The 17344-nt window shown below is 42.1% G+C and overlaps 2 protein-coding genes across 3 annotated transcripts in view; one reads left to right on the top strand and one right to left on the bottom strand.

The window, feature by feature from the left end:
• The window catches only part of LOC141758168 (cytohesin-3-like), a 35596-nt gene extending 18449 nt beyond the window's left edge, over positions 1-17147 (top strand). The window contains exons 6-13 of one of the 2 annotated variants that reach the window (XM_074619315.1): positions 2806-2886; positions 3000-3112; positions 5344-5492; positions 5636-5747; positions 10664-10740; positions 12797-12868; positions 12989-13143; positions 15665-17147. In XM_074619315.1, the coding sequence (XP_074475416.1) occupies positions 2806-2886; positions 3000-3112; positions 5344-5492; positions 5636-5747; positions 10664-10740; positions 12797-12868; positions 12989-13143; positions 15665-15737 (832 nt within the window). In that variant the 3' untranslated portion in view covers positions 15738-17147. The remainder of the gene's footprint in view (positions 1-2805; positions 2887-2999; positions 3113-5343; positions 5493-5635; positions 5748-10663; positions 10741-12796; positions 12869-12988; positions 13144-15664) is intronic. The other variant, XM_074619314.1, reaches the window with a different exon arrangement.
• Positions 1-17344, bottom strand: part of uqcrc2b (ubiquinol-cytochrome c reductase core protein 2b) — a 124581-nt gene that overhangs the window by 63998 nt on the left and 43239 nt on the right. The window lies entirely within an intron of this gene.

Genomic DNA, 17344 nt, shown 5'->3' with positions numbered 1-17344 from the left:
GTCTTCTCATTGTCCACCCATGTTGGACATATAACTGGTAATAAAAGGGGCCATCCGGCTCCTCATATCTCAGGCCAGACTGCTGGATAATGAAGAAGAAAGGAAGTGCTGCAGCTAGAGAGATGGATGGTGTTATCTAAGGGTGAGATTAGATAGTTAAACACACTGTATGAGGCTCACAGGGACGAAATGCACTGAATCAAAAAACAGGAAAAGGGAGCTGCAAGAGAGAGCACATCAAAGGTTTAGCGTCCCGGAGCTTGACTCATCATCATTCATCTGTATTTCATTTGAAATTACTAATTTGTAAAAAGTTATTTAAATTGGATGTGTTTTGAGATGAAGTATGTGCAAGACATATCCTGAGAAAACCCTTTGGTACTTTAAAGTACTATTTCTTACAGTACATCCATTTTACTCCCCATTATCCCCAGTTGATAAAACACAAAGCAGTGATTCAACCGATAATCAGTCCTTCCATCTGCTGTTGTGAAACCCTCACAGTGTGATACTGTAACTGTACCTTTTAGCTTTTTTTTACATTCAATTCTCCATTGAACAGAAAGTGATGCATTTTATATTCCTGGTGCTTTATTTTATAGACATATAGACATATACTGGATTTTTGAGGCTGATATATATGGATATTTGAGAAAATCTGATCATGATATATCGACCGGTGTCGACCTATAGTCTTTTTTATACATAACCAAATAATAAAAACATTTTGAAAAAGGATCCCTTAAAGTGTATATGTACTGCAGAACACACAGAATAAGATCTGGGTAGTCAGCACGAGTACTGATACCTGCTGTGCCTGAAGAAAATATTAATTTCATCAACAGAAGATCTAAGGGGAAAAAACATCACAGGCTATAGCTGCACTATTTGAATGGCAGGTGATCTTTGAGAAGTGTAGCGCAGAAACACAACACCAATGAGCGATTAACACCACAAATGTCACGAGAGGAAATGTCACGGGGAAAATAAGAATCTCAAACATTTCTAAGGCTGGCAGTAGGCCTATACTCCCAGTTGATTTATATACTTTTGTCTGTTACATACTGTCACAACATTTTAAAAATGTTCTTTTTAAAAGGTGCTCTGTATGATATCCAGAGAATTAATAGAGCAGCAAACAACTATTTGAAGATATAAAGGAGTAATGTCTCCCTGAGCAGAGAATGAAGTCTCTCTCCCTCTGTGTGTGTTTTAATTTGAGCTTCTATCTGCTTTGTTGACGGTTCCTCGTCAGGTTAACACTGTTAGCTCTGTCAGCAGTATTGCCGTTCTTTTCAATGTTAGTGCTGCTCAGCCGTCGCCATGTTGAGAGCCGTGCGGAGGCAATAGAAATGCTCCCAATCTCGCATTTAGCACCTTTAAGGAGGGCAGAGGATGTAGCAAAATGATAAGAAACAGCAAACAGTTGTTTTTTTAAATCCCCTGAATAAATGCAACATTGTCTGAACTCTTTCAGTGCAGGAAGTCACATCAACTACAGTCTATATTACCTGAGTACAGGTGCTGATTGTGCATCAGGAGACAGATGATCAACAGTCAGTAGCAGAAACAATGAAACACACACAATGTGAATGAGGCTGGAGGTTGGGGATGGGAGACCCCTCTTGGCAATAGGCTTTACTCATGGCTGATCATCAAAGAGGCCACCTACTCAGTGGAAATCACACTAAACACAGGCTGAGGGTTTACACTCAGTAATTATCACTAATTGAGCTTATGCAAGGAGCAGGAACCTATCATTACATGGTGAGCACAGAGGGAGATGAAGAGAGGGGGAAACAGAGAGAGGGACACATGGAAAGGATGAAGAAAAATAGCCAGAAGGAGGAGAGATAGTGGGAGATGGATGCAGGCTGAGCGGGTGATTGACTCCTAAATTACGCTACCAGACCTTATTATTGTTCCTGTAGAATTGTCACATACAATACCCTCACTGTTATCACACAGAGACACGTACTGTATATAATGCAATTTCATTTTCTGCAAACAGCAAACATTCAGGTTTCTTTGTAATAAATATACCTATAGCAATAAACATATATAATCCTCATAGGACAGGATTCATTTTATTTGGCCGCAGATGCCAGAATAGAAGTACAAGAAGAAGAAAAGCCCCCCAAGCCATCGTCCAAATAAATCCAAGACTGTTTTTGCAATACAAGTTTTGTTGTTCGTTTCCTGTAAGCCATCGCTCTTTGTACTCTTCCCAGCCATTCTTCAATCTCGCCACAAAAAACACAAAACGCTAAGTCTGAAAATTCCTGGATTCATTTGAACAACAACACACGATACCGTTGGCCCCTGATGTACAACAAACATGATCAGAGAAGCTGTGACCGCAGCCTGAGAGCAGCTGTTGACTTTTTCTTCCCAAAAAACCCCCTTCGATGGCCAAACAAACCTCTGACAAAAAAGGAGTCTGTGTGGGTTGTTAGGTTGTAGCTGTTTTTTCATCAGTCAAACGCACCGTCCCCCCTCCCCCCCCCCCCCTCAGGGTGGAGAAACACTCAGCATCAGCCAGCTGTTTAAATTGCTTCCAGACTCCGCACTCAGCGGTCGGTATGAATAAAGGCGCAAACATGACAGGAATGCTGAGAAACAGGAATTCAGGTTGAGGAATTCTTTTTCATAAAGGAAATATGGTTTAACCCCGCCCTGTCTTCTGGGTTCACATTGTGTTCAGAGTTATCTTCTCTGGATGGTCTTCTTGATCTTTGAAAAAAAAAAGAGGAATGGCTTAGAGATATTGGAAATCTGATTTTATCATCCTTTTTTTTCCACCAGGGATGACTTCAACCTCAAGGTGCTGCAGGCTTTTGTGGAGCTGCATGAGTTTGCAGACCTCAATCTCGTCCAAGCACTACGGTCAGCACATTGTTTAATTCAAATATTGAGCAGAAAAAAAGTTACAACAGCTATGTCATGTGACTCGCTGTGGCATCACAAATGAAACCCCTCTCTTCTCCCTCTAACTGTAGGCAGTTCCTGTGGAGTTTCCGTTTGCCAGGTGAAGCCCAGAAGATCGACCGTATGATGGAGTCATTTGCATCGCGGTACTGCGGGTGCAACCCCGGAGTCTTCCAGTCGACAGGTCAGAAACAATGCAGGCTACTATCGTGTAAACCAGTGGACCCCAACTTATTTCATCAGACGTACCCCGAAAGGCCCGTCAGATGAGCTCCAGAGCCCCCCTCACTGATCCCACCTGGCATGTTCCAGATGTGTTTGTGCATTCACACTCCTCCGTTTTGATATTTCAGCTATTTATCCATTACTTTTAGCTATTTATTACTTTTAGTTAAAGGTCCCATATTGTAAAAAGTGAGATTTGCATGTCTTTTTTTTATTATAAAGCAGGTGTAAGTGCTATATAAATACGGTGAAAGTATCAAAACGCTCAATCCATGGAGAAATGCACACAGCCCGTATTCAGACACTGTGCCTTTAAACGAGCTGTCAGGATTTCTGTACATTTGTGATGTCACAAATCTACAATATTTAGACTATTTCAGTTTTAAACGTAAAGATTTTAAATGTGTCCCAGTTTATTTCTGGTTGCAGTGTATGTGAATGACACCAGCTGACAGGAAGTAGACATGGACCCAAACTGTTGCCTGGCAACGCAATTCCGTTGCAATTCCGTTGAAATGCACTAAAACAGAGCGTTTCAGACAGAGGGTAAAATACAGGCATATTTAGGCAGTATGAGGAAAATAAAGTTGTTTTTGAACATTACAGCATGTAAACATGTTTTAGTAGTAACATAAAATACAAGTACGAACCTGAAAATGAGCAAAATATGGGACCTTTAACTATTTCAACCATTTAATCCATCGTTTTTATTCACTCTCAATCACCACAGTGTTGATGTTACAGCTGACTCCATGCGATTTCTTATTTTTTAAGTAAATTCTAACTTTAAAAAAAAAAAGATTATTATGATTTGAGCTAATCTTTTCACGTACCCCTTGGAAACTCCAAAAGTACCCCCTGGGATGCATAAGAGCAAAGTGCGAAATCCAATATGTTGGACAAAGTCAATGCACAGATAAGCAATTTAGCCTAATGCACCAACAGAAGTACTGCCCGAGGGTGCGTTGAGTGATGGCCTGTTTTTTAAAATGCATTTCAATCATTAAGCCATAAGAGTTACTGTAAGTAAAGCTCAATGAGGATTAACCAGATTACAGTAACTACACATCACGGTTCACTGCAGCAGATGAGTTCAGAGTAAACAGCCAGCAACAAACAAGGGACATCCATTATTCAGGAAGACTCAACCCGGCTGAGTGATACATGGTCTTGTGATAAACAAAGCCTGCTAGTACAACAGTCGGTAAATAATTAAATAAGTTATAGAGCAACGTATTGTATAAGAGATTGTTGAGGGTGCATGAGGTCCCATGGAGGGACTACTATATTAAATAAAGTGTAATAATGTATGGTGGTAAAGCCACACAGAAGACTCTTTTTTTGGACTTTTTAGAGATATGCTCTACAGGCCGCGACAATATGACAATCTGTGCGTAGGCAAGCATGCATGTATGTCCATGTGTGTAGCAGCAACCGCATGCAGAGCCTATAAAAATATAAAATGATCAGGGATCTTTAATCACCAGTGGAATGAGCAACCCGTCTCTCTCTGTGCTTCATACATTTTTTTGATTACACCGATATTCCTCTCGCTGTTAGCAGCACCCCTTGCCCCGTATTACACACTGTGAGCAAAGCTCCTCTATTTTTTATAAAGAATGCGTGTTAGCGGGCAGACAATAGGCAGCACAGGACAGCGAGGACTAAAGTGTGTCAGTGAGAGGAGGCAGACAGAGAGGGATGAATGATTCATTTACAGGCAGCCACTGGCCCGTGTGTGACTGAACATTAGCTCACAGTAGCGAGACTAAAGCCCTGCTTCCCCCCCGTTATCTCACTTAAAATAGTCTACAGTCTTTTCTCCGTGTCTGCATATTTCTCGTCCCAGCCACTAGGAAAATTCCTTTAAATCAATAAAAGAAAAATCTACATGTAGAATAATTAGGGCTCACTTCCCAATCCTCTTTGCCATCTATAATAGCAAAATAATAATGGCTATATGTGTAAGAAGAAATAGAAATGAACACAAAATATCACCATATGCTGATGACATCCTGTTATATCTATTGAAACCTGAAAATGTTACACTGCTCATGCTAAAAACAATTTGGTAATGTCTAATGTACAAAGTAAATGTCCACCATAAAATGAAAAATAAAAGGAAAATCTGGACTGTAATGATCTGTTATGTATTTTTGATCTATTTGATTCCCTTCCTGTTGCTCTCAGATACCTGCTACGTGCTGTCATTTGCTATCATCATGCTGAACACCAGCCTCCATAACCCCAATGTCAGAGACAAGCCCCCCGTGGAGCGCTTCATCTCCATGAACAGAGGCATCAACGAAGGAGGAGATCTGCCAGAGGAGCTTCTCAGGGTGAGGCTTGGTCTGTAATGTGTGTGTTTGTTTGTGTGATGATCGATCTCTGCGGCCACTCTGTCACGCCTACTCCATACGAGCGAGTCATTTCCCTTACTGTTCACCTTTGTGATTAATTAGTTTCCCTCCCCTGTCTGCAGAACCTTTACGACAGCATCAAAAACGAGCCCTTCAAAATCCCAGAGGATGATGGGAACGATCTGACGCACACATTCTTCAACCCTGACAGGGAAGGCTGGCTCCTAAAGCTCGGTATGTTGCATTTATAGTCACAAAAGTAACCTTGATTATGTCGATTTATCATTTGTCAGCAGAGCCTCAGCATCGGTTTGATGAGCAGTGTCCTTTATTTCCCTGGTGATGAGCGTTTGTGTCGTTTGTGTGTAACTTGTTGGAGGTGGACAGCTCTTGGGCAACAATGGCTGAAAAAAGCTGATCTTAACTTGACATTTGTCAATTTCAGCAGAATGAAACATTAAATCTCTGTTTGTACCAGTATGCTCCAATTTTATTAGATGATTACTTGATTTAAATGATGCAAGATATGCCAACAGATGTTATGAGCTGATGCCAACAATTTCTTTTTTAGTTTTTATTACCTGTTTTTGCTGGTGATTCAGCCTGAGGTGTTAGCCAGCTGCTTAACATCAGCATTGTCATCAAGGACCATGTTAACATGCCGATGTTAACATGTAGGCCTACAGACTGCTGTGCCTATAGAGTGCTAAAGAAATGAGTCCTAAAACCCGGATATGAGTTAGCATTTTAGCACTTACGGTTCCAATGGTTTTTTTTTAATGGGTTTTTAGTTAGAAGCCTGAAATAAGGTCTATGGTTAACACAAGCTTAAGAGATTTTAACATTTTGTTCTACAATACAAAATACATCAGTAAATATGCCACTCGTGAATTTTGAATCCTTTATGTGTCTTAAAAAAGGCGGCTGCTAACAAGTTAAATGAGACCGCAAACATCATCACGCCGACTTGTTTGCCTTTACAGCCTCGTTGTTTATAATCATTCATGCGACCGTGGTCTAGTCTAGTTCGTTTATGGTCCAATGTTAGCTTTTTATTTCTGGCGATTGCATTCACATTTCAAAAATCATAAAAGTGTTCATTTGTGAAGATTATCATGCGAAACATAAATGTTTGTTTGCCACAGAGCCTATTTTCTGCAATAATCCAAAACCCAATGGAACAATCCCATTGGCTTTCTGTCGAGGGAACCAGGGCGATGCTAACTTCCTGGTTGGCCTACAAAACATCCCTGCAGCACTCTATTAAAATGTGATAAACCTCTGCCTCACCAGACTTGTAATGGTAGTTGCAACATTAAATAGCAGCACTATAAAAACAAATTTGAGTTAAGTCATGATTTCTGCTCATGCAGCCTCATTTTTGCCCGAAAACTGTCCACCTTCACGGTGCTAGACAAGGTTGCTAGGAGATCTGTGACGCAACTGCAAAGTGTCTTTTCTTTCCTCGTCCTTCATCTCGTGACCTCTCCTCTTCGTTTTGTCTCGTATTGTCTCTCCTCTCCTTCCTCTTCCTCTCACTTGAAGCATGCTCCTTTTTGTGATTACTGGCATGGTGATTTCCGTGTGTCTTTCAAAAATCCTCCTGTGTTTTTTGTTCCTCGCTCCGTGTCTCTAACGTTTCACCCTTTCACCTTTTGTTCTGTTCTCTCATTCTGTTCTGTGATGGCTGTTCCTTCTTAAATCTCTGTATTAGGAGGTAGGTAACACTCCTTCCTCCCATCCTCCCGGTTCATCACAGAGTGCCCTCACACTGGCATTGGCTTGCCATTATCTCCTTAGCACACCGGGGCCCCTGAACATGCTAGCCTCCTCATTTAATTGGCTTTTTGTAGCAGAGCTGTTATTGGGCAAATGAGAACAGCATCGTGAGGTGATGGGTTGTCTCATTCAAAGGCAAGGCGAGTTGGAGGTCAGTGATCTCTCTCATTGTGCATGGGGATTGGCTGCATTCCTCTAGTGGCTCTGGAGGAGGCTGGATGATGCAGAGGGCTCGTCTCAGATGGTGCACACGCAAAACACAAATGTTTAAGAAGCCTTAGCGTAAAAGATAGCTGTTGACCTCGTCAAACCAAAGTGCCACTCGCCACATCCCCTTTACTTTTCAAAAAAAATGTACCATGAATACCAGATAAAGAACGAAAGGTCACATATATTAGGCCTTAAGCAAATCATTAGTAATCAGGCAAGTTTGAAATAAATCCACATTAATTAAAGTCATTTAAACGACTTATTTAGAAGCAAAAATTAGGAAAATTATTAATTTTACTGACCTGTATTTACTGTAGTTGCGGTTTGACAATTACACTGGAGATTACGGGTGCTTTCACCTTTGAGTTGACTTCCATATTGATCAAGACAACTGATTTAAAGCCTCTGAACACCCACACAGGTGTTTTCAGTTAATCAGGCTGATCAGACCTCTCAAGACTGTGTGGGTGTGTGTAACCTAATTGACTGACATCTTCCTGAGTCTCCTGATAGCTTTGTTGAACCTGTTAAGGCGGGACAAATTACACCTTTATCATTCTTATTGGTGGAGATTTGGGACCTAATAAATTCCCATCAAAGCTCCGGCCTGCTTTCAACCTGAGCAGAGGTCTAACCAGCGAGAACAACTGAAAACATGTGTGTTGGTGTGGCTTTAAATTGCATTTTGTTTAAAGGAATAGTGCAAAATGTTGTGAAATGCGCCTATTAGAGTTAGAGGAGAAGATTGATATGACACTCAAGCATAGACCGTATGTAAAGATGGACGACGCGTCTCCAATTCCTCCCACTGTACAGAAGTGAAGCCAAAATATTCCGGAAACAGGAGTTGCCATCTTGAGATTTTGACGAAATTTGGAGTCCGCGCAGTAGTGATCAGGGAGTGGAGCCGCGGTATCAAGGTCACCCGCCCTTTAGCGTACAGGCAGGAGATTGGTAGCAATCTTCTCAGCTATCTCTCGGCAAGAAAGTGAAAAAGCACATCACCCAAAATGTCATACTTTTTCTTCAAAGCTGTGGAGTCAAAACATTTTATATGAGAAACCCTTAAAACTTTAGCAAGTCAATCAAACAACTAAATCATTTTTTTCCCTAAGTAACGCTAACGTGCATTGCTCCAACATAACTGAGGTTTGCTTCCTCGTGGATTCCCTGAAACAATCACCCAGGGGTCAGCTGAGCAGGTCACCTCCTGCTCTGTACCATTAGAGACGGCCCTGCGTGTCATACAGCTCCTGATCTGCCAGAACACACATACTCCAGCTTTAGTGAATGGGCTGCTTGAGTCTGCGCTGTGGGAATGTGAACCTACCGCTGCGTGGCTGGTCGTGCAGTGAAATAAAGGAGACGCTCGCCTATTGTCATTCTCCTCCCTCTGTTCCTGTCCTACAGGCCTCAGTACACCACGCTGCTGCTGCTGCTGCTTCTCCTCTTCCTGTACAGACCTCCCCCTTTCTTTCTCATTTTGCTCTCTATCCCACTGGCTGCACTTGCCACATCATTTTAGGTCCAATTTCCCCCACCCCCTCCATTAGTGAATTCCACGCTAATTTTAGCTCCATCAGAGGAGTCCCTGCTTAATGAGAGGCAATGAGAATTTTTTTTTTTTTTGAATGAAGCACTCTGCTGGCCTGTCAGGTTGTTCAATATGACATATTGCTGCACTGCTATGAGGCTGTGAAGCTCCATAAGATCTCATTACAGTACATTATTAACCAGGACTGAGCCTGCTGCTATGCCTGAATCCATCATCATCATCCAGTGTTAACCAGCATGTCATAAAATACAGTTATTTAGACGTGTAATCTATTATCTGCAGAGGGGTCACAAAACAGCACCTCCGTTGGTCACAAGTTCAGCCAAGCTTGTATTCTGGGCCGAGGACGGACGCAAACACTGTTTCCTGTCCTCCACATTCATTTGAACTGAAGTGAACGGAACAGGGAGACGTGATGTCAAAAGCATTATAAGTGGAACTTGGAAAGTTCAGCATGTAAACTGACAAAACATACCATCTAATCAATATTTAGATGAGATAAATGGCCAGTCAGTGTGCAGTATTGTGGCTGTTCTGCATGCGATTAACTTAAATTCATTCAACAAATCAGCTTTTGACTAAATTGCACCCGTGGGAAACTTGTGAAAATTGAGGAATGCAAGACTTTAAACTCCCTGACACTTCCCTCTCCGGAGTGTCCATAAACAAACAAGTGAGTGATAAATCTGCTTTAGAAATGTGCAAACACAGGTGGTCCTGCAGCGGAATCCATAATACATGTCAGGATGAAATTAAACATATGGCTAAATGGGATAAACAGCTGTCTCCAGACTGTAGCAGAATAAAATATATATATTTTGCATTCACCCAACAATAGTAAAGCATATTTTAAAATGCAGCGGGTGCATCTGAAAGTAAACATTGCTCATAAATAATGTACGACAGATGTTGGATTTTACTCTAGCGAGCAGTATAGAGGGGAAAATCTGGGTCAAGTGAACATTACATATTGATTACATCAGTAACGGCTGCTTTGTGCTCATCCTGTAAAGTCAGCAAAGATGTTATTATGTTGCACATATTGCAAACTGTGCATTGACATCAGACGCATTGTGTGTTTTTTGGGGATTACATAGGTGAATTGCATCACTGATGATGTAATTAACAGAAAATCCAATAATCCCAATAATCTGCTTTTATCTGATGATGGAGGCAGATGGAGAGTCTCTTATAAGGAGATATCCTTATATTATTACTACATTCAGATGTTTAATTGTATATTAAAAAAGAAAGTGTTTGACTTGCAACAATCACAGTTTTCTGCCTCTGTTTTTTATCCTTAAAATATCAGCGGAGATAAATTGAGTGCGCTCCTGCTTTAGTCGCCACGTGTAGGCTATGTGGCGTGTACACTGTGTTGAATAGTTATCACAAGCCCTGCAGAGCCCTCAGGCATCCATCTCTTGAGACTGGGAGGGGGTGCTGGAGGCCTCTGATTGAGCCTAATAATGCAGAGGGAAAGAGCTGATGATCAGAACCAGATGTGGCACGTGGAGCCGAGGTCTCCTGCAGGTTAGCCTCTACATGACACAAACACTGTCGCCTCTTCGGTTTGAACTCACGTATTGCACGTTTCTCTCCGCAGGCGGCCGGGTGAAGACGTGGAAGAGACGGTGGTTCATTCTGACCGACAACTGCCTCTATTACTTTGAATACACAACAGTAAGTAGGCAGATTAACGTGTTGTTATGTGTGTCAGAACGGACTCAATCTGCTGTTGTTTTACCAGAACGCATATTACACAAATATTCATCTTTTTGCAGATTACCAACAGAAAAATAAACATATTTGATCAGAATGGATCTAAAAGGAATAGTTTGGCATTATAGCAAATTTGCTTATTTTTGCAGATGAGAAAATTGATACCAATCTCAGATATGAGAGTCGTGTCAATCTTCTCATATTATTTATTAATATTTAATATTATATATAATAATATATATTATATAATAATATATATTATTATTATATCAAAGAATCTTAATAAATATAGTTTTACTTTTTAAAATATTAAATCCAATATTTGTAGTCTAGCTAAGTGAGTGAAACTGATAATGTGCAAATAAATGTAGTATAAATAAAGTGTGACAGGATTGTAAGTAAAGTGGAAACATAACAGATAAAGGTCACACACAAATACACACACACACACACACGCACACACACACACACACACACACACACACACACACACACACACACACACACACACACACACACACACACACACACACACACACACAGGGTTAAAGACAGAGATCTTTGCCTTCCAGCTCTGCTCTTTAACAAATGCAGGCCCTTTGACCTGAATGAACCTCACTCCAGCAATTAACATGAGGCATCATGAGAAACATCTGCAAAGTCTATGGCACACATCTGGCACCGCTAAGCCGCGAGCCAAGTGCCTCCCCCCAACCCGCTGCCTGTCACCCCACGCTTCACCCCAGCATCCCCATTTCTGAGAAGATCCCCCCCAAACACACACACACATGCACCAATCCCTCAGCGCACACACACAGCAGCGATGGGGTACACACACACACACACACACACACACACACACACACACACACTCAAAGTAGGCGCACACACAGCCAGCTGTGTGAGCAGCCGTCCCAGGGCATTTCCTCCCCCTGCTGTGCCCCCTCATTAGGGGTAAGATGACAGGCTGGTCCTCAAGGTCCCCCCCCCCCCACATCTGGCCCCGCAGACACAAAAGCAGTCGCTGGAGGACGGAAGATGGAGGATGTAGGGAGTGTAGGGTTATGTCTCCCTCGGGTGCTGGCCCCTACGTGACCAGGAGGACTAAAAACTTCAAGTGTGCTTTTATCACCACCTTGATTTTTACTTCGATGCCGTCAGGCTCAATATAATGTAAAGCTAATGGTTCAAATACTTGGCGCTGCATCCAGCATAAAGAAAAATGTTGCCGCATCAACTTTGTGACATTAATATTTTAGTTCCTTGCTGGGGAGATAGTCATCTTGTATATCTGTAGCAAATTTCATGTCTGGAAGATATTAAAGACCAATCAAAGAAAGATCTTTCACTGAAGAAGCGCATGTCTTGTTGACAGGATTTATGGGAAAAGTGCACTTAAAGGTGCTCTATATGATATTCAGAGCATTAATATACTGTAGTATCAAACAACTATTTACTATGTAAAGATATAGAGGAGTAATGACTACCTGAGCAGAGGATGAAGTCTCTCCCCCTCTGTTTGTGTTGTAATCTGAGCTTCTACGAGCTTTGTTGACATAGCCGAGCTGGCAACGCATGCTTTTAGTGCATGTGAGCGTGCCCATACGGCAGTTACAGCCATTGTGGAAGTGTAGCACCCACCAAACGGTCCCCCCCCCCTCAGCTGTCGACATGTTGAGAGCCGTGCAGAGGCAATAGAAATGCTCCCAATCTCGCATTTAGCACCTTTAATTTTTGAGAAACACTAGCAATGATGAAAACAGTGGTGTGACTATGTATTCAGTCATGAATATTAACAGGTATCACAACTGATTTGACAATGATTTCTTCATTTACGGACACAATGTAGCAGCATTCAGTCATTCAGTTTCTTCAAAAACTTGGTGTGTGACGTTATCTGGGCCGGATCCTTTCTTCCTTATGTGTCATTGCGCCCTCATTACACACTGATTTTGTCCTTAAGAGACACTGAATGAGTGATGTGTCGATGCTGAGTGTTGTCTTTGTATGTTTCCAGGATAAAGAGCCTCGTGGGATTATTCCTCTGGAGAACCTCAGTATCAGAGAGGTGGACGAGCCCAGGAAACCCGTAAGGAGCAACTCCAGACACCGTCTTCTCCCATCTCTTTTAAATTCATACAAAGATCAAACATTTTTTTTAAAAACAAAAATGCAACTCATATTTTCTCCCTCCCTGATGTTTCCGCAGAACTGCTTCGAGCTCTACAACCCCAACCACAAAGGTCAGGTGATAAAGGCCTGCAAGACGGAGGCGGACGGGCGCGTCGTCGAGGGCAACCACGTGGTGTACAGGATATCGGCCCCCACGCCGGAGGAGAAGGAGGAGTGGATCAAATCCATCAAGTAAGAGACGCCGCGTGTTAGCGTGGATCCATTTACACTGAGAGGGCACTTAGCCAACGCCGGGCTGCTCCCATGTGGGACTTTCTCATGTCTGACCTTGACTGTGAGAAGCAAACACACACAGAGCTGCGAGCTTTATCGTAAATGTGCAGACCAGCACAATACACACACACACACACACAAATGCTGGTGACTAAATGTGACTCTGTTTCTCACACTTCCACACAGATAACACTCAGAGGTGATTTCTGCTCTGCTGGATAAGCTTGCTTCCCTTTGATTAGACACACACACACACACACCTACTCAGACACTACGCCTTGCTGCACTCTCCAAAGTGTTTTGGCAGCCCTTACACCTGATTTGTCATATAGAAATGCTGCCTTGTTAACCAGGAAGAAACAGTGGAGGCGCAGCAGTAAATTGGGCCCAGTGGGTAATTGATCAGCTCGCTGGTTATCATCCACTCAGCTGCAGCTTCACCCGCAAATATGATCAATATCACAGCAGAAATCATATTACACAATGCTTCCATGCTCTAATGATAACTAAAAAAACACTTAGCATTGACATACGTGTGCCCATTAAATTAAAGTGATGGGTTTTTTGGCTAAGTTACTGGAAATCTTGTTCAGGGTGAGGCAGTTAAAGTGATTGGAAAGAGGAGAGAGGTGGTCATTTTTTTATGTTTGGGAGGTTTACTCACTTGACCTACAGATGACACACTTGTTTCTCACATTTCACACTCCTGAAGCAGGTCTCAGAGCGCTTTTAGTGCAGAAGCACAAGTGTGAACCCGGAGTGGTTTAGTCCAGTTGCACATTATTAATGTAAAGTCTCTTCTAGTAGTTACTGCTGGAACAATAAAGATCACAGATTGGACTCAGCAGGACAGAGAGCCGCGCTGCCTCCAACACACTCTCACTTGACTCAGCTGCCGAGGCGGCAGACTGTCCTGTGGTCAGCAGATTCACACACACACACACACACATACATACACACACGCACAGTGTAGCCACGCTGTCCCACCTGACTCATCTGCAAAGTTGGAAACTGCTCTTGTGGTAACTCTTCTGTGCACACACACACATACGGCCATCTCAGCATGTCTACTGTTGTACTGCTGGGAAGGCTGCGGGTAACTCAGCGTTATTCCCATCCTCAGTGTGCGTCAGCGACGACACTTTTCCTACAGTGAGCGTGGATGACTATGGAGACACTTTAAGCTACTTGCCCCTACACAAAAAGGGCAGGCAAGGTTAGCAACTTACTGGTGAACATGTGGCGCCTTCAAATGAAACTCGTGAGTTTACAACATGGGAAGTCGTGTTCACAATATGCTTGGCATTCAAGCGGTTAAGTCGTGAGAACACCGCTGCTTAAACAACGGTAATATTAACGTTACAGTCGGCATCTAGAAACCATAGAGTCTAACAATTTAGCAAACTAGCAAGAGGGTAACATAATACAGAAACTGCAAAGGCATAATGATAGAGGAAAAAGATGAGGCTGTTGGGAACATCAACATTTTCCTCAGACATATTATAAAATTACGAAGAAAAACTATATACGGCTAAAATTCAAATATATCAACTTATTATGCACCGAAAAATTAACTTCCAAGGCCTCCGCCATTTCTGACGACGTCAACGAACACGTGAACTCGGAACTTTCAGAAACTTTCCACGTACAAAGTCGTGAATACCACAAGAGTCGAGCGTTCATATGGACTCTTCTCGTGAACACATTCAGCAGCTAAAGAGCCAGATATTTCCCTCAGGAGTTGGTGGAGACCAAAACAGAGCAAAAAAGAGAGTGAATATGAGAGTGACTTACATTCATCAAATGGCCAGAAACACGACTCCAAACGAATGTTGCTTCCTGTCTGCTGGGAGTGTAAATAAGCAACTGTTTGTAATTACAGCAACCCGTCACACTTGTTAAGAATTGTTGCACTTTCCTACGTACATCGTGACTGACGGCTTTCTCCTCTGAGACGACTTTGAATTGACTAGTTGACAAAAATTTTTTGTTGCATTACTGGGTGCGTTTTGTTGTTTAGTGTGTTGTGTGTTTTTTCTGCGGATAGCATGAGATGCTGAGATATTTATAGCACAGCAAGCAAGGGGAGTTTGATTGAAGAGCAGAGGTGGAACAAATCACTGTAAATGTCAGGATTCGGTGTTGATCACAAGGAATCAAAGCAAATGAGTTTCTTTGTAGATCCACCAGAAAGCAGTGCAGACACAAGACACGATGATGTGTTTTGGGTAAAGATGCACAGACTGATAGATACACGACAGATTAAGGTCAAGTTAGTGAAACGATAAAAAATTACTGGACCTCATCCCAAAATACTGGAATGTTCTACACATCGTGAATCGATCATGTGTCTATAGTAACAGATCCGACTGTAATGATGACAAATCAGACAACATAATAGTCTAGACAGCGTGTATGTAGTATTGACGGTGGGAAACAGTCGATCAGTGATACGCTTCTCCCTCTCCTCTCTCCGCAGAGCAAGCATCAGCAGGGATCCTTTCTACGACATGCTGGCCACCAGGAAGCGGAGGATAGCCAATAAGAAATGATGACCGTCCACCTTTCAACCACACCCTGCATCGCCACCGTGTCTGTGACCAAGCAGAGTCCTCTGCAGTGTGTATGTGTGTGTCATGTCACAAAGGGTCGCGAAGAGGCCTCCGGTTTGTTCTTTCAGGGCTGGAGGACGAGCAGGTGGGGAGTTTATTTTTGCACCTGAAGATGGTCTGCACCTCCGCCGCTCTCGGTTGATGTGAATGTGAAGATTTTATTTCATTCGGCACAGACTCTGAACAATGATGTGAAGAGGGAACTACTGTATGTGCAAAAGATTAAAAAAAATCTTTGCCAAGCTGGATGATAACAAATGGACAACAGAATGAGGACTACAGCCATGACTGGAATCATGGGAAATCTCTGCGTAGTGACGAGATTGCCCTCTGCTGGACACATAACGGAATTAAATCAAAGGGAGGATTTGAAGTATCCACCCTCCTCGTATGACATTCCTTTCATCAAAACCGGCCTGGTCGTCTGCCAACAACACTCCCAGCGCCACATTTTATCATCTTCACCTCACATGTCCTTCTGACAACTGCCAACAATGTTTCGTAGCGACCTGCAACTACGAAAAGCCTCAAGCTTATAAATCAGCTGGTCTGATTGTTACAGCCCGCAAGTGACTGTATCTGTATATGCAAAACACACCGAGTTTCACTAGAAACTCATATACTTCATTTACAGTACGCACCCTTATTTCCTCTTTGAAGAGCAAAGGAATTGATGCATAATACTTCACATATATTGAGTGGAATGACCCAGTTTTCAAAAGCTATATACATCCTATATTAATTCTGTCATTTTATGTATTGAAGATTCACCTCTGTGTTCATTTCTTTTGTATTTATTTTCTTGATTTGTTTAACAAAAGAGGCAGCCCCCCCCCCCCTGATTTACATTATGCATGTATAGAATATATTGTACATACTGTTTTTTTTCTTCTTTCTTTGTTGTGTTAATGTAGCATGTAAATCATAAACGGCCGTAGCCTATACCCGTTCACCTTTTTAGTTTAACAGCTAACAGTTTACAATAGTGGAAGAGGGACTTTTTTTTGTGCAGCTCTTTGCGGAGCAGTGAAAACCCTCCTCACACTGTTATTGTTACTGAAGATCAGATAATACATGATGTTATATGAAAGAATATGCTGAGTTGGACAAGAGAGTATAGGACAGACGGGTTCAAAAACAAATGAGATACTGGAATTTTTCAAAACCTTATTCGTGTGAATGCTGACTGGAATCTGAGGACTGATTTTCCCAAACAGATCGAGACAACTTTCAGCCTGATCTTTCATTAGCAGATGGGAGTTTTGAGGTTTAAAATGTGGCTCGATCTTAAGTTTGGGAAAACGGCTCCTGAATACTTTGATGAATAAAATGACATGCTGATCAGAAAAACAGCTTTTGTGTAAATGTGAATTCAGTGAAAAGAGGTTGACTTGTTAAACTTAACAGGTCTTTGGTTATTTTAAACATAAAAACAGTGTTGTGAATAAAATATGGAGTCAGCGGAGACATCTTGCCAGTGGCTAGAAATGTGTGTGTATTTAACTTGAATACAGTGCGATCAGTTTCCATCAACACTAATTGTATCT

This window comes from Sebastes fasciatus, chromosome 20 (genome assembly GCF_043250625.1).
Source record: "Sebastes fasciatus isolate fSebFas1 chromosome 20, fSebFas1.pri, whole genome shotgun sequence".
NCBI classification, from domain to species: domain Eukaryota; kingdom Metazoa; phylum Chordata; class Actinopteri; order Perciformes; family Sebastidae; genus Sebastes; species Sebastes fasciatus.
This window is presented reverse-complemented; position numbering and strand designations above follow the sequence as displayed.